The 27,496-nt window shown below is 40.4% G+C and overlaps 1 protein-coding gene across 1 annotated transcript in view; it reads left to right on the top strand.

The window, feature by feature from the left end:
• Nucleotides 1-27,496, top strand: part of LOC146855471 (mitochondrial 10-formyltetrahydrofolate dehydrogenase) — a 293,724-nt gene that overhangs the window by 185,795 nt on the left and 80,433 nt on the right. The window contains exon 11 of the mRNA XM_085653264.1: nucleotides 9,108-9,227. Within this exon, the coding sequence (XP_085509390.1) occupies nucleotides 9,108-9,227 (120 nt within the window). The remainder of the gene's footprint in view (nucleotides 1-9,107; nucleotides 9,228-27,496) is intronic.

Here is a 27,496-nt window from a genome sequence, read left to right as displayed (position 1 = left end):
TAGAATTTATCTTTCGTCTTGTACTTCCGTCGACAGTGTTTTCCACACCGATGACTTTGGAAACGTAAAACTTGCTCTTTTAACTTTTTCTCTTCTGTGCTTTTAGGTATAGCACATGTTGCATATTCTTCAATGAAAGATAACACTGCTTCATCAGTATCTGTTCCAAACTTTGGGGCATCCTTGATCCACAACAGCATATGAATATGAGGAGCACCTCTTGCCTGGTACTCTTTTCTCCAAAAGAAATCCACTACTTCTCCAAGAGGTGGATTTTTTTTATTGCAGATGAAGGACATCATAGCCTCAAATCTATGATTGAAATATCTGCAAACATTAACTGGATCCAATGAGCACAGTTCTCCAGCTGTCTTGTATTCAATGTTTTTAATGTTTGAATTTGCCTCTCTTAGAAAATCCAGTAAATCATCCCAAGCGTACTCGGCACCACTTAGGGTTAGAAACCATGTAGGAGTTCCTAAATTCCGTAACATGCATTTTAATTCACCATGGCGTCGGTACCAATATTCATTTGTCCCACGCTGACAAGCCATCAGATTGATCAGTTGTGTTTCCAAATGATCATCTCGGTGCTGCACTTTCTCCATAAAATCCTTAGCAGACACATTTTGTAAATGTACTCCACTTTTTAAAATGTGATTTACTGCATAAGATAATGCAGACAAGTCGCTTTCAAATAAAAGATGGAACAAATAAGGAATACTTTGACGAAATCTTGGATCTTCTGCATATAGTCTTGTAGTCCGATACTCAGAAGCTGGAATCTGTTCTGGACGTTCATCGTATCGTCCTCCTTTTCCTGTAGGAAACAGCTGGGGAAAACATCGAGCTTCCAAGCTCTCCTCCCATACACTCACGGGAGTTCCTTTTGCTTTCTTCATCTGAAACAGATCAATAGTGTCTCCCATAACTTCTTTTGAATGAAGAGGATGTATGCTAAAATGTTCATAAATTTCTTCTTCCTTTGACTTGTCCACTTTTTCAATTTGACCAGTTGGTGTTTCTGTGTCTTCTTGTAAATCTTCTTCTTCTATATAAATTGATTCATACCATTTATTATTTTTTTTTCAAATACAAATTTGCTCTTTGTACTTTTCGTACATCCCCCAGCTCTTGCCAAATCTTCTTATTCTTTGTAGGTACACCATTAACCAGAATACTAATGGTTCAGTTTCCAAAGTATCTGCATCAATAGTTTCCATATTTTTTTTCAAATCCAAGGGCAAATACACCACTCTTCCTTTTAAACCTCTCAGTAAATCAGAAGGAGGTAATTTACCAGTTTTGGGCTCCATACGTACTATGGTCTGGAACGGATGAACACATTGAATGAGTATAGACTCATATGTATTTAATTCAGAAAGTTCGGCAGGAATAGCATCCAATTCTAAATTATTATGTACAGCTCTGGTCGGCATTCTATTTTCTTCTAACTTATTATAACAGTATTTACAAATACGCTGATCTTCACCCAATTCAAAACAATTTTCAAGAAATATATATGTTGCAAAATCCTTCCACTTATAATTATCTTCATTTTCACTTTTTTTATACAGATCAACACTCCTTGTTTGAATTTTATAATGACTTCTGCGGCAACAAATACAAGTAATATTTGGTCTTTCATTAGAGATGATAGTAAATTTTGTCATTTCATCCTCAAAATTTTTAGTAATAATGAGTTCTACATTCTGTTCCTCATTTTCCTCATTTACTGTGTCCTTTTCTGCACTTTCTTGTTCTGGACCAAAGTAACAAAACTGAATCTCATCAGTAACCTTCACTACATCTGATACAGATCCACGGAACAGAGCATTATTCAACTCATTCAACTTTACTGCTGGACTTTTAGCAAAATACAATGTTCTCACAAACTTTCTCATTTCAGTATGATGAACAGCCAACATCCTAAAATGATGAAAAACACTTTTACACACTTTTCTAGATAGACAAGCCAGAGAATGTCCCTGCAAACCAGTATTTTCTCTCACTCTGCATGGATCTAGTGTTTGAAGCACCTTCATCTTCTGTTTTACACTCTTTTTACTATATTCTCTTAGAAAGTCACGTAATTTATCAATAGATTCCTGACGCACAGTACAAATACTACTACAGTTCCAAGTGTACACTGGGGCTTTTGGACGTCTCCCCATAGCCTCAGCAGCCATTACTTCTTCCTCATTTCTTGGGACCATTTTCTCTTTTTGCATCACACAACCATCCTTAACTTCATATGCTCTGCCATTGGTGTCAACTGCATGCAACAAACTATTACTTTGAAGATAACTCTCTTCATTAAAAAATGGTTCAGTACTTGAACTGTGTTTCCATTCTCCCAAGAACACTTTACAAAAGTTACTTTTTTTCACTTCTCTTTTCCTTTTGCTTTGTGACTTCATTGCATTCACTAATTTTTCCAATCTACGCATCCTATTCAAAATTAGAATAAAAAGTTTTCTTTTTATTTCCAAAGCCTTACTTACAATATTTTCTATAAAAAAAAATTTCTTAATAAATTTTGTTTTTTTCTTATATTTTTTCACATCCTTTAGCAAATTTAACATCACTCTTCTATGAAACATTTTTCGACGAATGTTTTTAAAATCTAATTTTCGTGTTAAATCAGTTTGACATACTTCTGATTGTACATTAGCTTTTTTTTTTGCTGTTGACTATGTTGTTGCTTTGTACATAAAACTCTTTGTTTTACAGTTATTTTTGCCATTTTTTTGTTTTTTGAAAATCTTTTTTAAGAAATCTCTGCTCTGCTTACCAGTAGACTTTTTCTTTTTGCCATCACCAGCTTCTCCTGCAATTTTTTTTTTCCCAGTTTTGTCCAGATATACTTGTTGTTGCTTTTCTTTCCTTTTTCTTGTCCTTAAAGGCTTTTTTTTTTTCACTGTTGCTCAGCAATACGTGCAAGGAACTAAAAAAAAAATCCTTTTTGTAATTATAATTCACTAAAATATTTTTTTTTACTTTTCATTTATTTCAAATGTTTTTCCATTTGTCTCTCATTTGTGATTTACTAATTTGTGCACAGTGCTAACCACCACAGTTGAAAAAAAACAGGCTGCCCCTTTCCTGCAAGTGCGTTTTTTAACAGAACAACTGCAACACAAATTATATCTGTGGCCACAATTCCTGTGCGCACACAGCCTCATGGTGTGCTTCTAAGCAGAAAACAGAATTTGATTTGCAAATTCAAAGCACATTTACTACTCTGGTAGATCAAGTGATAATTGCTGTTACAGCCTTACACATTTTACCTGGAAAATCACAGAGGCAGAAAAGAGCACATTTCCTAACAGCTACTTCATACCATAAGTATCTGCAACCTGGGTGAGTGTTTAGAGTAGAGCAAAGAAAATGAGGCCTTGGTGACGTTGAATGTGTTTGCATTACACACAGACCTGAGTAGTACGCATGGGAGTGTTGGAGAACCTGCTGCGTGTGTCCCAAGAGTGTGTTTCTGCAGACTATGTATTGTCAGCTGCAAGAGACATGAGCAAGGAGATTTCCAGAACTGCATGAAGACTACAGGGATGTACGTAACAGTGCATGTGTGCTAAGGGATAATTTGTGTAAACACAACAGGCTGCCCCTTTCCTGGGACTGCATTTCTTACTGAACAACATCTTCACAAATTAAATCTCTGCCCACAATTCCTGTGCGCACACAGACTCATGCTATGTTTTTTGGAACAAAACAGTGTCCCTCAATAGTACCAAATTACTGTTACAGCCTGACACATTTCCCTTATCATATACAGAAGCAGAAAACAGCACATGTCCTAACAGCTCCTTAAGACCATGACCATGTGTTACAGGGTGAGTGATTAGACTAGATCAATTTAAATAAGGCCTTGGTGACGTTGAATGTGTTTGCATTACACAGTGCTATCTGAAACAGCACACAGAGCGGAGTACTACACATGAGAGTGTTGGAGAAGCTGCTGCGTGTGTGCCAAGAGTGTGTTTCTGAACACTGTGTATTGTCTGGTGCAAGACAGATGAGCAAAGAGACTTCCAGAACTGCATGTACACTGCAGGGATGTATGTAACAGTGCATGTGTGCTAAGGGATAATTTGTGTAAACACAACAGGCTGCCCCTTTCCTGGGACTGCAATTCTTACTGAACAACAACTTCACAAATTAAATCTCTGCCCACAATTCCTGTGCGCACACAGACTCATGCCATCATTTTAGGCACATAACACAGGCTGCCCCTTTCCTGGGACTGCAATTCTTACTGAACAACAACTTCATAAATTAAATCTCTGCCCACAATTCCTGTGTGCACACAGACTCATATCGTCATTTTAGGCACATAACACAGGCTGCCCCTTTCCTGGGACTGCATTTCTTACTGAACAACATCTTCACAAATTAAATCTCTGCCCACAATTCCTGTGCGCACACAGACTCATGCCATCATTTTACACACATAACACAGGCTGCCCCTTTCCTGGGACTGCATTTCTTACTGAACAACAAATTCATAAATTAAATCTCTGCCCACAATTCCTGTGTGCACACAGACTCATGCCATCTTTTTACGCACATAACACAGGCTGCCCCTTTCCTGGGACTGCATTTCTTACTGAACAACATCTTCACAAATTAAATCTCTGCCCACAATTCCTGTGCGCACACAGACTCATGCTATGTTTTTGGGAACAAAACAGTGTCCCTGAATAGTACCAAATTACTGTTACAGCCTGACACATTTCCCTTATCATTTACAGAAGCAGAAAACAGCACATGTCCTAACAGCTCCTTAAGACCATGACCATGTGTTACAGGGTGAGTGATTAGACTAGATCAATTTAAATGAGGCCTTGGTGACGTTGAATGTGTTTGCATTACACAGTGCTATCTGAAACAGCACACAGAGCTGAGTACTACACATGAGAGTGTTGGAGAAGCTGCTGCGTGTGTGCCAAGAGTGTGTTTCTGAACACTGTGTATTGTCTGGTGCAAGACAGATGAGCAAAGAGACTTCCAGAACTGCATGAAGACTGCAGGGATGTATGTAACAGTGCATGTGTGCTAAGGGATAATTTGTGTAAACACAACAGGCTGCTCCTTTCCTGGGACTGCATTTCTTACTGAACAACATCTTCACAAATTAAATCTCTGCCCACAATTCCTGTGCGCACACAGACTCATGCTATCATTTTACGCACATAACACAGGCTGCCCCTTTCCTGGGACTGCATTTCTTACTGAACAACAACTTCATAAATTAAATCTCTGCCCACATTTCCTGTGTGCACACAGACTCATGCCATCATTTTAAGCACATAACACAGGCTGCCCCTTTCCTAGGACTGCATTTCTTACTGAACAACAACTTCACAAATTAAATCTCAGACAACAATTCCTATATACACACAGACTCATGCTGTGTTGGTAGGCACAAAACACAGGCTGCCCCTTTCCTGGGTTATCAATTCTTACAGAACTAATGCTTTTTTCAAATGTGCTGCCATTTTCCTCTCTTTTCTTTCAAAGTGATTTCTGCTAAATGCTAACCATCACAATTAAAAAGAAGCTGTCCTTTTCTTTCAACTGCAAGTCTTACTTTTCAACAGCAACACAAATTAAATCTCTGTCAACAATTCTTCTCTGCACACAGACTCATGGTTTGATGGTAGGCACAAAACAGTATTCCTCATTGTTACCAGTACACATTAACTTATGGTGAAAACATACTCCATAATATTTTACATATTCAAAACAGTTAAATATCTCCCAAAACAGAAAATGTAAATCACAACTTTAAACAAATAATCACAATTCTTTTTTTTATATCTAAATTAACCACAAACACCCCCTCTCAAACTCATAACTCACCTTTAAAATTAGTTAGTTGTGAAAGAAATGTGGCAGTCACACAGCAGTTTACCAGACCAGAATCTCTGAGCTGAACACCTCTCTCCTCTCAGCAGAACCAGTTAATGGCACAGTTTCCCTCTCTTTTTTCACACATATACATGTTAATTTCAAATCTCAGTGCTTCCCACATTTTTTCAAATGAAATCACACATTTCTATTGGTTGAAAACTTCAACCCCTTTCCAAATGTACCCTTCCAACTTGACTTCTGCCTGCTACCATAGCAACAGGTCATGGAACACAGGTGTGAGCAGAGAGGTCAGAAGTTCAGCAGACAATGTTTCATTTCCAAAGAGCAAGAGTGCTTGACTTTTCAAACCTAACAGCAAATCCAAACTAATGTTCTTTGTTCGCACATTTTTCTGAACCAATACAAAACATGCTTTTTAAAATTTAAACATACAGCCTAGTTTTTAGTGTAGAATGGTTTTAAACAGCCAATGAGTTCTTTTTATAAAAAAAAAGTGTGTGCCCCCATTTTTCAACTGTCTCATTTCTTTTTGCCTTTGTACTGAAAGACACCTCCTGAGTGCATCCAGATCTCCTTTGAAAATGTTCACAGTGTGGATTGTAGGTCACAGCTATGTCTTCTGGAGTGAAAAATTTGCAGAAAAAAGAGGTATGGTGAGAGACCTTGCTTTGCCAAATGTAGACATTAAATGGATTGGTCAGAGAGGGTTAAAGTGGCACCAATTAATGCCTTTGGTGAAAACCTTTCTACATCTCCCACAGCCTAACCTTATTATTGTGCACTGTGGTGGAAATGACCTAGGCACTTTAACTGGGGTAGGTCTGGAAATGCTTATTAAGGACACCTTTGTGTAATTGATGTCGCTTTTTCCTCAATCTGCCTTTGTATATTCTAACATATGCCAAAGGCAAAAGTGGAACTGGTCCAACCAATTTTGTCCTCAGATTGACAAAGCAAGGAAGCACGTCAACAAATCTATTTCTGCTTTCCTCAGAGACTATGGTATGGGTTCTATATACCACAACAACTTGTGTTACAACATGCAAGACATTTATAGAGGAGATGGTGTACACTTCACTGATGAAGGCAACAGAGTCTTCCTCTTGAACTTTAGACTCTGCATCGGTACTTACTTGTAGGTACCAAAAAACAAACCATAAACACAAGGGCTCTTTTTAGAGCCACCTTATATCTAAATACTTAAATGCGATTTTTAATTATTATTTTTTTAAAGTTTTTTTTTGGGTGCGCGCTGGGTGCGCGCACTTGGCGATATTTTTTTTCAAAATATAAATCTTTTTTTTTGCCCTACAAGGTCCTACTGTGACCCCCTTACAATGCCTAGTGGGTCAATATCTCCCCACTCTGCCCCCTTTTCAAGTTTTCCCCCTTTGTTTATCACCCCCTCTTTATGCGAGAGACAAAATGGCGGTCGCCGCTTCCTGATTTCCACCGATTCGAATGTTTACTGACATCTAACAACCAATCAGAAGTGCGCTCGCGATTGGCAAGGTGCGCGCACAGGACTTGCTCAGTGCGCGCACGGTACGCGCGTACAGATATATATATTGATTTAAATGCTAATTTCTCTGGAAATACTGAACAGATTTACACCAAACCTGCAAAAGGCACTTCATGGACCTTATGGCTACCTCTCTGCCAAATTTCACATAATTCTGTTCAGCCGTTCGGGCTGTAGCTGCGACTAAAGTCCCTATGGAAAAATGCATCGGGAAAACGCGTTTTGGGACCCCCCTTTTTTCTCAGCCCCCGCTTGACGAATCCCCCTGAAACTTTCAGGGTAGGAGCTGAGCGGAGCGCCCCATTAGTTTTGAAAATTTCGCGAGGATTCGTCAACCGGCGCCAAAGTTATTCAAAATAGAATTTTGAGATTTCCTATGGAAACACGGTCCTAACTATAACTACCTACTGCCGACCGCCAGTAGGTAATATATCACACACAGACTTGCATATACACATATTGATAAGCAGTGGTTGGTGATGCTGCTGAGGTCTTTTGGAGGCAGTTCAGGACTTAAGACATGGCTCTGGAGGCCGTTCCTAACCCTGTAGATAAGGCTCCACTCAAAGTTGAACCCTAGAAGGGTAACCTTGCAAGGTATTGGCTGAAAATCCTCAGGTGTAGCCTGAGTGTGGGTTTCACTGCAGGCCCAGGAAAGGGATTTTCTATGTGGTAATTAGATAAAACATACTGTGGATTCTGCTCTCAACGAGTCTTTGGAGTACCGAAGGGGCCTCCCTGTTTGCCGTCCAAGTTGGTACCCTCAGCGTCTTCAATGCCAGGCACAGTCAATGGCTCTGGAGTGCCTTTGTACTGTATTCTTTAATGCACTCACCACCTTTCCCTCTGGTGCTGGATGATCTTTTTACACCTGAATGTTGGGCAGGCTAAACAGGTCAATTTGTCGTGGTCTGTTGGGGGACAGAAGTTGTAAACCCTTTGTTGATCTAACCACAGGAACCTGCTGTTGCACTTAGGACAGAACTGGAAGGGTGTATTCTGCATAACCCTCGCCCCTACAAGTCATTACCATGCGAACTGTCCTTGAAATGTTCGACCAAGTTTGTTCTGAAGTAGTCAGAAGTCACGCAATGTCCTTGTGTGTTGAGGGTATCAATTTTCGTGAACGGGTTTGGAGGATTACGCTTCCGCAGTGCAGCAGTCCCGGCGCTCGGAAAGATACATCCGAACCCTATGGTGGAAAAAAACTATAAAAAAAATATAAAGTCTAAGTCCTGGAGCACTGTAGGCTTTAGGGGAGGTATCATAGGTCGCCTTAAACAGAAAGCTCTACTTCGAACAAAACTATTTGCAATATCTACACCTATCACTTGATTTCAGGAGGGTAAAAGCATGTGAATATACAGCACTGTAAAAGCTTAAGCGATTGGAACAGGTAAATATCTTTTTCCTTACCGCATTCTGTCCCTCATCTTTTCCTGAAAAATTCTTAGTCGGTGGCTTTTGTAACTAATAGAAATGTTTTTTCTTCTCAATTTGATGGTGCATTCTAAATCCAAGTTAGCCATAATTTCTCTGTGGGTAGGTGTGACCTACTGCAAAAAACACAGGTGCTCCTCAAATTTTCAGGACTAAATCAGACCTTTGACTGGAAAAAGGTTGCGTGAATTAGGCTATTAGTGAGTACTGTTGGCTCTAGTACTTAACTGCATGTGTTTTTTTTTGCTGCTAGGCTTCACGAAACATTAACAGCATGACCGTGAATATGCCGCACCAATGTTTCATAAACGGTCAGTTTATGGATGCTGAGGATGGAAAGACGTATGCGACTGTCAACCCTACAGACGGCTCAGTGAGTATTGGAATATTTCCTTAGCTAATGCGACAGTGTTATTGGTGCATTACTGCCATGGATCATGTTTTCAAGCTGTTATGTTTTTACCATATAACTTTATTAGACTTTTCGATAGTGCAAAGCACATAACAAAGGGTATACTCCAAAAACATATTGAGGCCAGCATTATGATAGACTACTTTTCGGAAGCACAGTGCTAGAAGAGCATTGTTCAACACCCTTGGAAACACTTTTCACTCTCTATTTTACATTTTGGCCGCCGCCCACTCCTGGAATCCTCAGCGCTTCACCGCTCCAGCTTCCTCCTGCTTACAAAGTGTATACTATTTGACATAGGCCTACTTTGGCGACTCCAATTCCTTCCTCCTTTACGTAACACTCAATACATTGGTATTATCAAGATCTGTGCTGCCACATACATTATATTTTCTGCCTTCTAAATCCTGATGAGAACCCTACCCTGAGCCAACTCACTTATCTTTTTGATTTTGTTAGCAGCAGTAAACAGAGGTAGAAAATATAAAATGTAAACATCACAAACATTGGATAGGGATAACACCGACGTGTAATTTAATCTAAGTAGGCATCTGTGGTCGTAATAAGTACCAAGTCAGCTGTCCTGCAAAGATTTGTATAATATTCTAAAAATGAGTCATTGATTGTAGGCTGAGTGAATACCGTTCTCTCCCTCCTGTCATTGACCTCTGCTATCGAAGAACTACTCTTGTCTGTCCTCGTCAGCCATGCCAATAAGCACCCCAATTCATCCCCCTCAGAGTTTCTTAGTTCAGTCAGTCAAGACATCTTTATTTCGGCATTGTGCCGTAAAAAGCATATAAAACTTCAGATTTATAAGCATAAATACAGTTGAACATAAAAAGACAATTTTCATCATTAAAACAGTAAAAATCTTGCAAAAAAGGTTTTAAAATAAGAACCAAGTGTGTCAAAAAGGAAAACCATCCATTTAAAGAGTTATACTCATTGCGGTTTCTAATCACAAGTGCATTTCTAATGAAATTTAAAACTGCATGGCACGTGTCTGTCGTGGTTAGCTTTTATAAAAAGTCCATTGCCAACCGATATTGCTTCATCCTTGCTTGACGCAACTAGGAAATCAAGAAAGTACTTCTTGGGCCTGAATATAGTCGACAAAATAGAATAAAGTGACTCGTGGTCTGTTTTGTGGCAATATTGCAGTGACATGATGGTAGGACACGCTGCCCTGCACACTGTGTCAGAAAAAAAACTTTAAAATGGATTAAGTTTAATCTAAAATATGATAATTTAAATTTATGATTTACGTTCTCTGTCCATCCCAAATATGGTTAGATGGATTTCGCTGCTGAAATTTACAAATAACACTCAACTGTCTCCATATTCAAGGCGCCGCGTAACTTCTCCTTCAAACAATAATCCATGTGGCAGGCTTTCATGATAGACTTAGCATTGGGTAAAATGTGAAGGGGGACCTAAACATTTCAATATGGCCTAGTTTGTGGAAACGTTCTTTTACATGCATCAGCATGACTCACATTATCTAGGGATAGGCAGTCTGATGTGCATGCTCTCACCAAATCGGCCTCTGGATTCTGCCAACACTTGATCTATAAAAGGAGTGGAGCGATATTTATATGGTCACCTATGTAAGGTAGACCCGGTTCCTCATGACATATATAATTTTCTGTATTCTTTGGTACTGCAAGCATCCTGCGTGTAAATCCATTTTTTTATGCGTTGGATCATGTCCACTTTTTGGTAACCCTATAGCCCTGCCCAAAATAGGGCAGCAGAGGTGCAGTTAGATTTGTTCACGGCTATCATTTCCACCAAAGACTTATGTTTGAGTTCTTGCAAAGCGAAAAATGGCCTCCACGCTCCTACCTATTTGTTGTTTCTTCATATGGATGTGTGCTTTCCTTTTTAGGGATGAGCTAAAAACAATTCCTAAATAGATAAAATCATTTGTCATTTTTAAAAGTGTACCCCACATTCTAAAGTGCTTATGGTTCGTGCATTATGGCCCACATGCCATAGTATATGATTTTGACTAATTCACTTTCAAATCCAGTCCTCCATATACTCTGTAAAGTTATCTAGTTAAGTTCTCCCTAAAATCGAGCCAGCCCAGGTTTCTAAAAACTTTAGCATATTTCTCCTGTTCAGATAGTAGTTGACATTGCACAAAAGGGTTTATAAACAATGACAGCTCCAGGGCCCTGATCATTTGGTCTAATTTGTTCAGTCTTTAAGATTCTGGCCATTGTTTTAACACAGTGGACTCTGACAACCACCTCGAATGCCTCCTATTCCCATAAAACATCCGATGTCTCCCTAAAGGACTATCTTCCGTAGTGAGCACTGCATTTTCCAGCTGGGGATTGCCATACACTGCTCCTCCCTCCAGTTAAGAGCTTCTCAACATAGGATTGTGATCAGACCGCATCCTCCCTGGGTACTCGGTATGAATGGATAAACCATGTATGGACACGGAGGACAGGGCTCTGTTTAATCAGACTTAGAGATGATACAATGGTGAGTAAAAATAATACTTCCTATGCCCTGGATGCTGCAGACGCCAAGTCCATGATCTCCAAACATCTCCTCCTTATATCAGAATGGATGAAGGGGGTCCCATGGTGAACCTACATGAAGCCTCCCCTAGTGCAGGAGTATTATCCAGTGGTAAACAGCTGACCTCTCCACTACAGCTAACATTTCACTTTCACCAAATGTGTCTCTTGAAGGAACGCTGTGTGCACCCACCTCTGATGTATATATGATTTATTTTAAAGTGTTTTGTGACTGCACCCATTCCCTAGACAATCCAGGTAATCCATTTACACTTATTCAAGTTAAGTATTAGTAGCATATATTCTGGGTCACTAGTCGTCTAGCTCTTCCCTGCTAGACTCCACCTCTGGGATTCCCAACCCCTGAGAACTGTCATCCCTCTTAGTAGTGCAAGCATGTGAAATTACCAACGTTTGATCCACGCTCTCATAATCCAACTCATATAAGCCAAGGCTGAAGCAGAGTAGTAATGGCCCAACATGTGAAGAACATAATTAGAGTTAAGAGTCTCCATTCCTCTGCTTTGAGAAGTTGGTAATGTAGCGGTGTGTGTAATCATCGAGACTCCCCAGGTCAGTCCGCCTCTCCTATAGCTCATCGGTGATGTCATTGCCACTGACATTGGCTCACTTACTAAGAGCCTCAAAGCTGCATCAACTCACCGGGGAACAGCCGGCAACAGAGGCTTATAGTATTGTACCAGGTCATGAAAGTCACAAACATTTGAAGCTTTTGAAGTGACAAGAGTCGGGTCCGTCTCTCTTTCCACCATTGTTCTGTGCCAACTCCAGGCCTGAAGAGTCCAATGTCCTCACCAAGGTGCCTATAAGCGATCGCATGGGCTGATGTACACTAGCAGCCTCCTCTGGCACAGCTCTGGGGTGGCTTCTTGTGGGCCTCCTGAATCTTTGTGCCTGGGTATCCTCTCCCTGAATCTGACACCTCTTTGGGTTCAGTGAAGAATATGTATTTGTTGCCGCCTATTATCTTTAATTTAGCTGGGAACAACAGCATACATCTTAGGCTTGCTTCTTACTGGTCTCTTAAACAGCAGGAATGATGCTTGGTGTTGCTGGACCGCACCAGTGAAATCGGAAACAATTAAGATCGTGATATTTCCAACATTATGTTGTACATGGCTCTAGACCTTCTAGTCGAATGCCTCTGTAATCGGAGTGCAGAAGTCGTCCTCCGGAATGCTGTGATACTGAACAAGGCCCACCCCCGGGCACCACTGACTCAAACCACAACAGATAAAGAGTATCGATGTAACCAGAAGAGAGGAAAGGGTATTGGGGACAGGAACATCAGGGAGGGAGATCTGCAAAGTCAAATTGATTATTTCAACTGACTGAATTTGTTTCCTAACTAAAGTGTTTTTCTGTTAATACCTTATTTCCCTATAAACCTGTTCTCCTCTGCCAGTGGAAATGTGAGACTAAGACTTGACCTGTTTCCTCTTTAACCTTGGCAGCTAGCATCACACACAAGCATGGGGTAACATTAATAACACGGACTATTGCAGACCCGCTTCAACAGATATATGTATATATACATATATTACGAAAGACTTTTCACAAATAATTGAGAGCCAAAAATGTTTGCATGCCCGAATGTCACCAAGCCAGCCATGAGGATTGGAAATGAATGCCCCTTGCCTTCTGCAATTGTGTGGGTTAATCTGCACGCTTTCTCAGATTGCAAAGGTTGCGGTAAATGTTTACATTTCAAAGTATCATTCACAAATTGTCCCAGGCTGTTCAAAATCACTCGCTTATGTTAGTTTTCCTAAGACTTCATTATTTGCTCGAAGTTGTTTATTATTACCACAAGAGTGCTGCCGAGGGTTCTATACATTTTAGCTAACATCCCAATGCGACCCCTCTCGCCCCCAGGTGCTGTTGAGCCAACTCCGACAGGTGCTACTCAGACTGATATGGGGAATGGGAACAGCCAAGGATCCGCTGGGAGGTGCTCATGGGGAATGGGTAACAGCGAAGGATCCGCTGGGAGGTTCTCACACAAGCCATGAAGGAGGTGCTGGCAGTACCAGATCCATATGTGTATTATTTTGTGGTGCAGGCGCATCATTTAAAATATTGGGCCATGTCCCAGATGACAACAGTACATGTCAGGGTAGAGAAGGCCATGCTCATATTTATCAGGCCAAGCAAAATTCCTCATTAGAATGTACGTTTTAACTCGGCACAAACAACATAAGAAGACAATAGATGAATAGTATATTCTTTATTTTAGGTTGTCCCGATGGTGCAGATGCTGGTAGCATACCTTCTTTCAGCTCATTATAAAGTTCTTGCTTCAGCCGCTTATAACAGGCACAAAATGTTCAAAGCCAGAGATGGAATTCCGTGAACTGTCACCGCTCTCATGTGCTGATACCAAGACCGGATCCCGACTCCGCTCTCACTGACGCAGTTCATTACTTGATGCATTTCAGTGTTTTGCACATTCTGTAGTGAAAAATCGTAGAATGGGTAAATATATTCGAACCTCTGGTTTACATTTCTTCTGAAAAATGAGCTCCTGATAGTGAGGCAAGAAACAGAAATTGGAACCGGTCCCATTCTGAGGAAACACATGTCTCATTTAGGGATCAGATAAGGCATGATAAAAGGTACCTTCAATCTTCTAAGTCAGCTTTTATCTCCATCTAGGGAACTGTTTGCTATGGTTGAGGGTCTTATCTTCTCTGGAAGTGCCACTGTCAAGTTGACTTTCATCCGATCACTCTTTATTGAGCTGACTACTTCCTTCATCATCATTAAACTACAAGTCGAGTGAAGGCTTGGCTCCCTTAATGGTTCTGCCAGAGTTATAAGGGAGGGAGGAGGCAACCTCAGACACCATCTGCTCTGTACCAGTGATAACTCCCACTCAGTGCACTTGAATGATTAGAATATGAATCCCGGATGATCACTGTCATTTTGCTATACCTCCGGAAATAGCTCTGGGCCATTACAGAAACTTTTTGTGGCATCATAACACTATTGCTGATTTCAAGCAGAGTCCCTCCACCTACCTGATCTGATCTCCAACAATATGAAGGACTTCAGACCAATTGCATAACTGCCAGCCATGTCTGAAATCATAGCAAAGATATTGCCAAGTAGCTGTACAGTTTTTTTGGACCATCACAGGCTTTTGGACTGGCCCTGGGACAGTTTCCCTATACATGGTACTGAGCCAGTCCTGGTGACCACTCTAGATGAACTAATCTGGACAAGAAATGAGGGCAACCAGAGAAGGGCTCTCACTCATTCTCGCTGCTGCATTAGACATCAATGAAAATTCGATCTTGGATGATTTTCTTGTGTCGGGTAGAACACAGTGGTTCAGTTATTTCCTTAGTGCAATGGTTCCGAAACTGTGCACCTGGCTCCCTGGGGAGCTGTCAAACCTAGCCAGGGGAGCCACGCACCAAGCGCTTTAATGCATTTAACGTTGAAGGGCCTGTTGGCTTCAGTTAAACTAATTAGACTTACACGCATGATGTTGATGATTTGTAAGTGACATGCCTAAAGCTGTAAATTTAGTGCTCAATTGATGGCATGTAGAGGGAGATGACCTCCATATTTCACTGGATTCCCACGTTTCAACACTCTCAAAGTAAGCAGAAGATGCCTGATTTATTTTGTTAGACTTATTAATAGTTGTTGTTTTCCAAATGCATTTTACACCAGTGCAAATTATCAGGTAAGTACAGTTGTCCTGTCTATTATACACACTAAGGGGCCGATTATGATGTCGGTCGGAAACTCTTCATTTTCGGAATAGTTTCCGACCAAATCTGGCTCTGCTAGTCTGGCCAACTGATTACATTGCCTCCAAACATCGCATTTACTTCAATGGGAGCCTGTATTCTGAACGAGAACACAGGCTCCCATTGAAAAAAGGGGTCGTTGGGGAAAACCTTGCACCCTGTGGCGAGCACCTCATGGTGTTTACCACACTGTGCATGGTTGGAAAGCGGGATCCCTAAGGTACCCCCACGGGCCCCAACCAGAGGCCTATGGGTGAAGGGGGGCCTGCTACGGGCCCCCAAAGTCGGATTCAGACAGCCGTATCATGTTGGGCAGACCGATTTGGAACGGCTGTCAGAATCGGACATTGTAATCGCTCGGTCCAAAAACAATTTCCATAGAGCTGTACGATTCGGCTCTGAACGACTCAGGCTTTCCGAATGCCGATCGGAACCGAATTGGACAGCCCGAACGGTTTCTTTGCATCGTAATCGGTTGTTCGGAAATGTATCCGATTCGGTCGGAAACATAGGTTCCAAATCAGATTCAGAGAATCCAAATCCCGTTTGGAGCCTTTCCGACCAACATCGTAATCATCCCCTAAGTTTTATTAAGTATTGACATTTGTACTTAAATAATAGGTACTTCCAGTACACATTTCTTTCAGTACACACGCATTTCCAGATAGCCCTGCTCTCTCCTTGAGCACAGGGAAGTAAAACATCATATACAGCATAATGTCAACATTTGGAGGCAAGAAAGAGGGACGTTTAAAAAAAAAAAAATAATAATAATCTGAGGAATATATTTTACTTGCATTGATTTGGAGGCAATTTTAGGGAGGAGACCGCAAAAAAAGCTGGATGTGGTTTAAAAAATCATGAGTCAGCCTGCTGAGACGTGTGTAGGCACAAATGACATGGGTAGAAATGGAAGTGCAAGCAAATATTCTTCAAGCGCAGAAACACTTTGGCAATGGGGCCTACTTGCATAGGGGTGCTATCTAGCACTGTAAGTGGGATAAAAAAGTTTGAAAGGGTACTCTAAAAAAGGCATGGGCAAAGAAGTGTAACTAGGCATTTTTTATTAGAGGCTCTGCCTTAGTAATACGAAACACCCTGCGTATATGATTATAAAACCTTCATCACCTTCATCCCAATTATTTTCAGGGAGAAAAATGCAAGTACTCCCAAAGCCGGGCTTACATCCACCCCACCCTCCAAAGAAAGTACCAGTGGGGAGCCACGGGCAATGGCCAATGGGTTAAGGGAGCCGTGGGTCGAAAACGTTTCGGAGCCACTGCCTTAATGACTGGTCTCTTGTGGTATTCATGTCCCCCTTACATTCTCCAGTGATGCTAGTCCTTTGGTTCTTCAGGGGTCTGCAATATTCTGATTGTAAAAGTCTGTATGTGCAGCCATTGGGAGGGTAGTTTGTGCCGTTGGCTTCCAGGGACCTGGTTACTCCAGCAACACTCAGCTTAAATGGAGATTCAACCATGTGTCATCTATTTTGATGTGAAACTCCAAATGGATTGTGGAACGTCGCACTCCTGGTTGTTAGTGGTAAATGCTGTTGAGTTTATTTAGGGTGCCTGGTAAATGTCCTCCTGAGCCAGGAGGTGAAAACTATAATTGTGAATGCGTTGTCTCCCGTAGGAGTAACGTCCTTTACTCGGCACTCCTTTGTTGTCAAAATTCAAATAATGGTAATTCAATTGGTGTAGTTTTCTTTAACAATTTATTTTCTGATTCAAATTGTAGACGATTTCATTAACATTCATACTATTTCCGGCATAGTATTGTTCATAGTAAAGTTCAAAATTCACTGTGTTTCAGCCCTATGCATTTCGGGCGAACCCTTCTTCAGGGGACTTACATTTCTGAAAGCAAAAAATATTGTATTCAAATAACCAGATACAACACATATGTCATCAAAACGTTGTAAATACGTATTACACTAGCAACTATTGTGATGGTAGAAAGAAAAGTTCGGAAGTTTGAGAGTTTGTGAACGGAAGAGTGCCGGACTGTGATGGTTATAACATTCATGTCATGAGATAGTCAGCCAGCAAATGGATTTATGTAACAACCAGAGACTTGAACTGTAATTCAAAAGTAGAGCTTGAATTTAGTGGTTGTAGGATGAAAACGGTGTCCAACTGTGTAAGAAGTGTGTGTGCATATGCGCAGGTGAGTATATGTAAACACGCTGTCAATGGAAGAATTCGTGGACTGTAACTGAAATTACTTAGGGTGTGAAACTAAACTCCTATTTAAACATCTCTATCTTGAACGGTAATAGCTCACTGATTTAACGATACTAATACCATGACTGTGCGGAGGATCAAAACTGACCTTTCGAAAAACAAGCATTCTTTTCTGCCCGTCTGCCGTGGCGAACAATGATAATTTCTCTGGAAAAAAGGGGAATGGTGCGAATAAGTATACTGGATATACCAACGATTTTCGGAATTGTGCAAACCGCTTATGCGGTTATAAAAAAAGTCTTACCGCGATCAAGTATCAGTCGAGTAGAGTGGTGAAATCCAATTTAAAAACGTCGGAAGTGTTTGCTTCCTTGTATATTCGCGGTATTGTGAGTCACTCGTCACGTGATAATGAAAAGTGAAAAAAGACGATGTCAACGTGAATATGATGTGGTTAATTCAAACGATGTTAATTCAAACAATGTTGTGATTCAACAAAAATTGAAAGGTTATCCAATTAACCTATTCTATAACTAAGGAAATGAATTGTAGTGCCTATCATGAAATTATGTTCTGTGACTCGAGGTGCCGATGTGTCAAAGTTTTGAATGGTGAAAAAAGTTGAAAAAAAGGGGAACCTTTAACAATATATCTGCTGTAAATCAATGTGTTAGCGTTTATCACTCCGCGGTCAATGTAGTAAATGTTGATCCTTGAGTGACTATAGAAAAATTTAAGGAGCGGGAAAAGCATCCCGTGATCGATAAGAAATGGTATAACTAATGTATTGTATTTTATTCAGTGGTGACGAAACGATGCTAGAAACCAGGCTTAATCATAGAGACATGGAAAAGTGCATGTAAATTACAGGAAAAATATTGACATCTGTTATCATTATAATCAGTATACTCAATAACATTAATAATTGTATTCAAGGTACAAAAATGGTATGCGTGACATCATGGTCTCCTTACAAGAAACAGTGCAATTCAAACCGATCATTTAAACCTTTTGGTTGAAGCGTGTTAAGATGAGACATCCAGAATATTTCTCTTCTCAAAAGGTGTTGGGAATTGTCTCTTCCTGGGAGGATGGGTACCTGTTCAAGTATACAAAATCGTAATTGACTAGGATTGTGATGATGTTCAGTAAAATGTGAGGCGACTGTGGATTTGGTGTTCTTGAGTCTTATATTGCTTTTATGCTCGATAATCCTGGTCTTTAATTTTTTTTGCGTTTTGCCCACATAAGGTAAGCCACATGGGCATTTCAATAAGTAAATCACATTGCTGCTGTCGCATGTACCTGATACCCGTAGTTTGATTTTTGTTCCTTGTGAAGGATGCAATATTTCACTGCCCTGTATTATAGCGTTACAATTACTACAATTGTAGCATGGAATGGTTCCTCGATATTTAACAGGGGTGACTTCCTCTTTGGGTCTGAGCAATTCTTTGAGGTTACGAGTGCGTTTGTACGCAAATCTTGGAGTGTTGTTAAATATTCCTCTAAAGTCTTCTTCTTGTGTGAGTAATGTCCAGTGTTTCAATATGATCCTCTTAATGTTGAAACTTGACGACATTTTTGTACTGTGGAACGGCACAGAAACCCTCTTGTTAACAGCCATTGAAGAATTGAATCAGGTTGACGACAGAATTGGTTTTACACATCACATTAATAAAAGGGAAATACCATTCTTAGATGTTCTAGTCATTAACGATGAAGGTAACCTTGAAACTAAAGTATTCACCAAACCGACCGACAAAAACAACTTTTTGCATTTCACAAGTTTCCATCAGCCTTCATTAAAAAAACATCTACCATTTTCACAACTTTTACGCCTCAAAAGAATTGCTTCCAATTCAGATCATTACAACCAATCCAAAATTTCAACCATCCAGAAATTCAGACAAAGAGGATATCCCGAAACCATCTTAAATCAAGCACAGGAAAGAGTCCGGCATCTGGAACGAAAACAGCTACTGACAACTCAACTCAAAAACGATTCGCAAAGATCAGTATTTGTTTCCAAATTTTCTACAAGAAGTTTCAACATTAAGAGGATCATATTGAAACACTGGACATTACTCACACAAGAAGAAGACTTTAGAGGAATATTTAACAACACTCCAAGATTTGCGTACAAACGCACTCGTAACCTCAAAGAATTGCTCAGACCCAAAGAGGAAGTCACCCCTGTTAAATATCGAGGAACCATTCCATGCTACAATTGTAGTAATTGTAACGCTATAATACAGGGCAGTGAAATATTGCATCCTTCACAAGGAACAAAAATCAAACTACGGGTATCAGGTACATGCGACAGCAGCAATGTGATTTACTTATTGAAATGCCCATGTGGCTTATCTTATGTGGGCAAAACGCAAAGAAAATTAAAGACCAGGATTATCGAGCATAAAAGCAATATAAGACTCAAGAACACCAAATCCACAGTCGCCTCACATTTTACTGAACATCATCACAATCCTAGTCAATTACGATTTTGTATACTTGAACAGGTACCCATCCTCCCAGGAAGAGACAATTCCCAACACCTTTTGAGAAGAGAAATATTCTGGATGTCTCATCTTAACACGCTTCAACCAAAAGGTTTAAATGATCGGTTTGAATTGCACTGTTTCTTGTAAGGAGACCATGATGTCACGCATACCATTTTTGTACCTTGAATACAATTATTAATGTTATTGAGTATACTGATTATAATGATAACAGATGTCAATATTTTTCCTGTAATTTACATGCACTTTTCCATGTCTCTATGATTAAGCCTGGTTTCTAGCATCGTTTCGTCACCACTGAATAAAATACAATACATTAGTTATACCATTTCTTATCGATCACGGGATGCTTTTCCCGCTCCTTAAATTTTTCTATAGTCACTCAAGGATCAACATTTACTACATTGACCGCGGAGTGATAAACGCTAACACATTGATTTACAGCAGATATATTGTTAAAGGTTCCCCTTTTTTTCAACTTTTTTCACCATTCAAAACTTTATTGACACATCGGCACCTCGAGTCACAGAACATAATTTCATGATAGGCACTACAATTCATTTCCTTAGTTATAGAATAGGTTAATTGGATAACCTTTCAATTTTTGTTGAATCACAACATTGTTTGAATTAACATCGTTTGAATTAACCACATCATATTCACGTTGACATCGTCTTTTTTCACTTTTCATTATCACGTGACGAGTGACTCACAATACCGCGAATATACAAGGAAGCAAACACTTCCGACGTTTTTAAATTGGATTTCACCACTCTACTCGACTGATACTTGATCGCGGTAAGACTTTTTTTATAACCGCATAAGCGGTTTGCACAATTCCGAAAATCGTTGGTATATCCAGTATACTTATTCGCACCATTCCCCTTTTTTCCAGAGAAATTATCATTGTTCGCCACGGCAGACGGGCAGAAAAGAATGCTTGTTTTTCGAAAGGTCAGTTTTGATCCTCCGCACAGTCATGGTATTAGTATCGTTAAATCAGTGAGCTATTACCGTTCAAGATAGAGATGTTTAAATAGGAGTTTAGTTTCACACCCTAAGTAATTTCAGTTACAGTCCACAAATTCTTCCATTGACAGCGTGTTTACATATACTCACCTGCGCATATGCACACACACTTCTTACACAGTTGGACACCGTTTTCATCCTACAACCACTAAATTCAAGCTCTACTTTTGAATTACAGTTCAAGTCACTGGTTGTTACATAAATCCATTTGCAGGCTGACTATCTCATGACATGAATGGTATAACCATCACAGTCCGGCACTCTTCCGTTCACAAACTCTCAAACTTCCGAACTTTTCTTTCTACCATCACAATAGTTGCTAGTGTAATACGTATTTACAACGTTTTGATGACATATGTGTTGTATCTGGTTATTTGAATACAATATTTTTTGCTTTCAGAAATGTAAGTCCCCTGAAGAAGGGTTCGCCCGAAATGCATAGGGCTGAAACACAGTGAATTTTGAACTTTACTATGAACAATACTATGCCGGAAATAGTATGAATGTTAATGAAATCGTCTACAATTTGAATCAGAAAATAAATTGTTAAAGAAAACTACACCAATTGAATTACCATTATTTGAATTTTGACAACAAAGGAGTGCCGAGTAAAGGACGTTACTCCTACGGGAGACAACGCATTCATCTATTTTGATCACACATTCAGAGACTGCCTTTCCACCAATGAATGGTGTCTAATTTCCTCAAAATCAACGGGTACAATACAGAGGTTCTGGTGATAGCAAAAGAGCTGGACCAGTAAGCTCTGATTGTTCCAGCCTCTAGGGCTTACAATATGGGCTTGCTTCGTGTTAGACAGTATGCGCTGTTTATAGGCCCAAATTCTAAAGGTGCTGTCCTTCTATTTTTTGCAACCAACCATTTGAAAAAAATCCTGATATTTGCTATGTCCGAAATACATGGCACAGGCATAAAAGTATTTGTTGTTTTGCAATCTATGGCACTGCCTTGTATCTTGGTCTTCCTATAACCTCAATTGGAAAACTCCAGAATGTGTTTCATAGAATAGTATGCTAACTATGGAAATGTGACCATGTCTCAGCGGTGCTATGGTAATCTCACTAGCTACCAGTGAAACAGGAACCTAACTTCAAAGCACTGTGTATCTTATTGGGCCTATTACTAAACTGTACCAGTGTGTTTGCATATTTTAATGGCCTGTAATTCATGGAACAGTTTAATATTTGGCACACTAAGCCTTTTGAAACCCCCCTCCTTTCAGTAGGTGTGCTGTGGTGGAAGTACCTTCTGGGTTCTAGAACTGAAGGTTTGGAACATTCCTCTCAGGATATGTCTCTTTTTTTGTATTGGTCAGAAAAAAATCACAATCGTACAGTTCATGAAGTAGAAAAAGAAAAACAGCTCTTCAAATTACATTGATAATATCATTGCCTTTAAGCATAATGAGGACAAAGTGCAGCGTGGGTCAGATAAGAAATGCATGTATATAACCGGTAGGAGAGAGGTATGTATCGTACAAAAAACTCAGACATCCAGGCCCTAATGGTGTCCCAGATACTGCCCAATCTAGAGCGAAACCTGTCACAGTCTAAAATGGAAATGTCCAGAGTGAAGGCATTCATGAACGCCTGCCACCATGCCCATGGGTGTTGGCCTTTACTCAACAGCCAATATCTACCAAAACTAGCCAAGCCAGCGCGATTGCAAAAAATATAGATCCCAGTTACGCTACATGGAATCGGCAGTGAATGTCCAAGTATTCACATCTTATTATCCCAAATGACTTCAGTATGAGAAATCTTTCAATTACAAAAGATAAAATCCAAGTAGCCGCGTCTACCTGCACAGGATGCAAAAATATTCACACTACCTGCCCCGTCAACCTCCAAACACAAAATCAGCAAAGGCATTCTACTCATGCAACACAAACAAACCTCATACAGATTTCGATGTGCATTGAACCACTACACAACCACTACAGAACCCCACAAACCACCCCTACACACAATTCTACCCTAACTACAACACTATGGCACCTGCATTCTCACACAAAACACAACTCTGTCCTATACCCCCAACACATCCAGACATCACCAACACAACACCACATTATACATAACTTTCATGCATCGAGACGCACACTCCCTTTTCTAACAAAACACCAGCTGTATCCTCGGCTTGCTTCTAACAGATCCCCTTTTATCATGACAAAACCTATACTCAGCCTTCCGTCACACCATCCACCAACAACCGCCTACTCTTTTTTCCAGTTTCACACAACCATGCAATCCTTACACGCCACTCCACCACACACATGACCTATTCCAGTGATCAACTCTAACACAAACACTCGTAACTCTTGTCCATCCCCTTATGCACAACACATACTCTTCTCCAAAACACATTACCACCCCTGTACAATTCAAATACCACTCATCAGCAGTACTGCACATACAAATCTTTCACAGAAAACCACTACATCAATATCTGCTCTCACCACTCCACAAAATACGTAGATCTTAGCTATACTCTGTCCTACCATCATGCTACACCTCGATCATTTTATCCTCTATATTCACTCTCTCATCCCAAACCCTTTCTATTACTATGATTTCCTTAATAACCCTTCCTATACTCCTCACTGCTCTACACCACCTGGCTCACCCCAAACATCAGTTTACTACTATGATCTCCCAAACAACCCTACTAAATTCTCCTTAATGTTATCTCTCCTTTGGCTCATCTCAAACCTAATTGCTCTACTTTCATTCTCTTTCTTCCTTATCCCTACAGGCTCTTCCCACATCCATCTCTCCTTTACTCATCCCATACCTCAATTTACTACTGTGACCTCCCAATTAACACTTCTTGTTTTCTGCCCTCCTGTATCCCTCCATTTCTCAATTCAGTCCAACTAACAGAGTCACATGTCCACTACTCAAATTGACTATTACCTCCCGATACTAATACTATACTCATAATTCCCTATACTAATCCACCACTAATCCTTTTGGGTTCCTGAGTAGCGTGCTACTCACCGCTTTGACGCCTCGTCAGGGGTATTAAAGGCTATATAAATGCAAAGACATAAATGAGTGCCGCCTGCATCCACGGAGACATGGTCGACAGTACAACGTTGAGACTCAATGCAGTTTATGAAACGGGTTGAGAAGGGTGAACATGGAGGGAAGGTGGGTGGTTGTGGTGAGAAAGTTCCAGAAATGGGTCAGGGCAATCTCACTGGAGTGCAGTGTGTAATTGCCAATCTGCAGCGTTTGTAAAATGTTCAGGTAATGCATGTGAAAGAAGCAAATGGTGCTGAAATAGGACATTGCGCGGTAATTCCTACTTAAATCAAAACCAGCGACCCACCCATTATCTTCGCCTCCGTGAGAGTCCAGCCTTTCCAAGCTTGATTACTTTTTAGCTGGAGCCAGGGTTGAGTGGAGCTGACAGCAGACAGATGGTCAGCGCCTCTGGTTATGTGTGCAGCCGGCAGCCATATCATAATAAAACAAAATGAGATGCAGCGAGCGGCCTCTGCAAGATATTTAGGAGTTTCCACGTTTATAAAAAAAGCAGCTTCACAGATGCATGAAGGAAAGAACAAGGGACCCGTGTAAATGAATCATTTGAATGTGTAATATTTTGAAATACTATTACTGCATCCAGGGATCACACTAATGTAAAGATTTGCACAACAAGCGCTTTAGTAGATTGTGCTTTGAGATGAGACTTATTTTTACGGACAAACCGTTTGTATGACTCTGATGGCGAGCTTCCAGTGCCCCGAAATGAGCACCACAATCTATGTACAGTTACAGTATCACAGAGCATCAGAATATAGTCTGACAGAAAAATTGTGTACTAAATATATATCTCTAAAATATTACCCCATTGGTGTCCATAATAGAAAATCTACATCCGATGGGACTATATTTTTGTAAACTAAATTCAGGGCAAAAATATTTATCGCACAAAATATTTCTGTATTCCTATTCTGACATACAACTACACTAAGTTTGCGTTTTGCCTTTTTCTGTTTTACTTAAGGTATTTATAGGGTATGATACTAGCTTCAGTTTAAAAAGGAACACTTTGCACGCTGGAGGAGTAGTAAACAAAATGCATTACACAGTTGGATGGTTGTCTACAGAGGAGAGTGGTGAAAGGGCATAGGATTCAGATGTGAGAGAGGTGCAGCCCACACCCTCCGAAGAAGCACCGGTTGAATCTACTTCTTGAATTGAAGGAGGAGGCCAGCGCTGCGGTGCCCAGGTGCACCAGCGCTGCGGTGCCCAGATCCCAGGGCACTAGCGCCCGATCCAGGAGAACCTCTGGAGAGGATGGCTGGACCCGTTGATTTATCGCTTTGAGCTTATCCTCAGGAGAACCATTGATCAAAGTGGGAGGAGGAGCTTAGGTAGAGCAACCGTGAGACCTTTTAAGTCTAGAGACATGAATCACAGGATGGATTTGCCAATAGATGGGGAACTTAAAACGTACTGCAGAGAATCCCATTTACTTTTCTAGCTGAAAAGTCCCATAAATGTGGGTGAGAATTTTGGATTTAACCACAGAATGGTTTTGAATTTGGTGGTGAATTCATCTCTTGCTTTATATGCTGGAGTAAATGGACGATATGAATCTGCAAAACACATACAAGCTGCTTTTTCTTTTGCCAAATGTTGTTTAAGAGTTTGTTGCATGGATCGTACCTTTGATACCAACTGCGAGATAGAAGGGATGGAGGATTCTGCTCTTTTACGTGGTAACATTCTGAGATGTATTCTGTAGGTACACTAGAATGGAGAGATGCTCGTGGAGCTACATAATGAGTTATCATAGTCCAATTTCACCAAGGCAATACATCTGCTCCACTTTGAAGGTTCATGGGGAAACATAGTAAGTATTGTTCAAGGGACTGATTAAACATTCCATTTGACTATCCGCCTGGGGATGGTAGGTGGTCGATGTATTGTGCCTGTGGGTTTCATCAGGTCAGACCAAACCGTGCAGTACACTGGGAACACCTGCCAGTAATCATAATCCCAGGAATAATGTGCAAGTTGAACATTTGTTGCAAAAAAATATCCACTAAATTTACGGCAGTGGGTAATTGTTCCAAGGTAACGATAAGTCCTAAATTAGTGAAATAGTCCACGACTGCCAGTAAAGTTGCGTAATCATATGAGCATGGAAGTTCTACAATAAAGCCCATTGATATCATTGTCCATGGTTTACTGAGAGTAGGAAAGAGATGTAACAATCCTGCTGGTTTCGTGTGCTAAGACTTAGCCGTGGCATAAACAGTGCATTGTTCTACATATGCACGAACAAACTATGTGAACTGAGGTTAACACAAATAATTCTGTACCAGTTCTTTGGTTTTCGTTTATCCTGGGTGACCTCGAAATGGAGAGTTATGGTGACACTGCGAAGCATGCTTTTGCAAATATACCTGCAGACTATAGAGGGCCTAGTCCTGAAATAACAATTCTCCTTTCTTTTCACAGTTCTGAGGCTCTTTAGACAAAGTGTCTCCCTTTGATAGTTTTCTGAGCTCTAGTTACTTTCTCTAGAATTTGGTGAGAGGATCTTTTGCCTTGGTAATGGAAAGAATACAAGGTGGAGGTGTTATTTCTTCCCTTTGTCTGGTTAAATCATCAGCTTGCCTACAACTGTTGCCTGGTCGATAACTGATAAAGTATTGAAAATGGTGAAATAATAATAACGTTCATGACCATGTTTTGACATTTGTGTTTGTCTTAGAAGTAAACTATAGAAGGCTTTTGCGCTCAGGTCAGACTGGGGCCTGCTGCTGTGCCCCTTCCAGATCGTATCTCCTGCAGTGAATGCCTCCTTGATTGCCAGTAACTCTTGACCATAGAGAGTATAATTGTGTTCTGCAGTATTATGAGTTCGAAAATAAAAGGATCCAGCATGTAGGGCCTCCATCAAGGGATCACCTTATGAGAGTACTGGTCCGACTGCAAATGAGTAGACGTTAGTTTGTCCACGCTTAATTTGAGCCGGTGGTTTCTGGTGCTGAGCAAAATTAATTGTCAACACCGGCACTTGAGACAGTCTGCCAAATGGTGGCGCTGTTTGCCAATTTAAAGACCTGCACAATAAAAGTTGCTGGTTAATTAAATATCCTTTACAAATGACTATTACTTGTAACTCAAGTCA

Source organism: Triturus cristatus, chromosome 4_1 (assembly GCF_964204655.1).
Source record: "Triturus cristatus chromosome 4_1, aTriCri1.1, whole genome shotgun sequence".
Lineage (NCBI taxonomy): Eukaryota > Metazoa > Chordata > Amphibia > Caudata > Salamandridae > Triturus > Triturus cristatus.
This window is presented reverse-complemented; position numbering and strand designations above follow the sequence as displayed.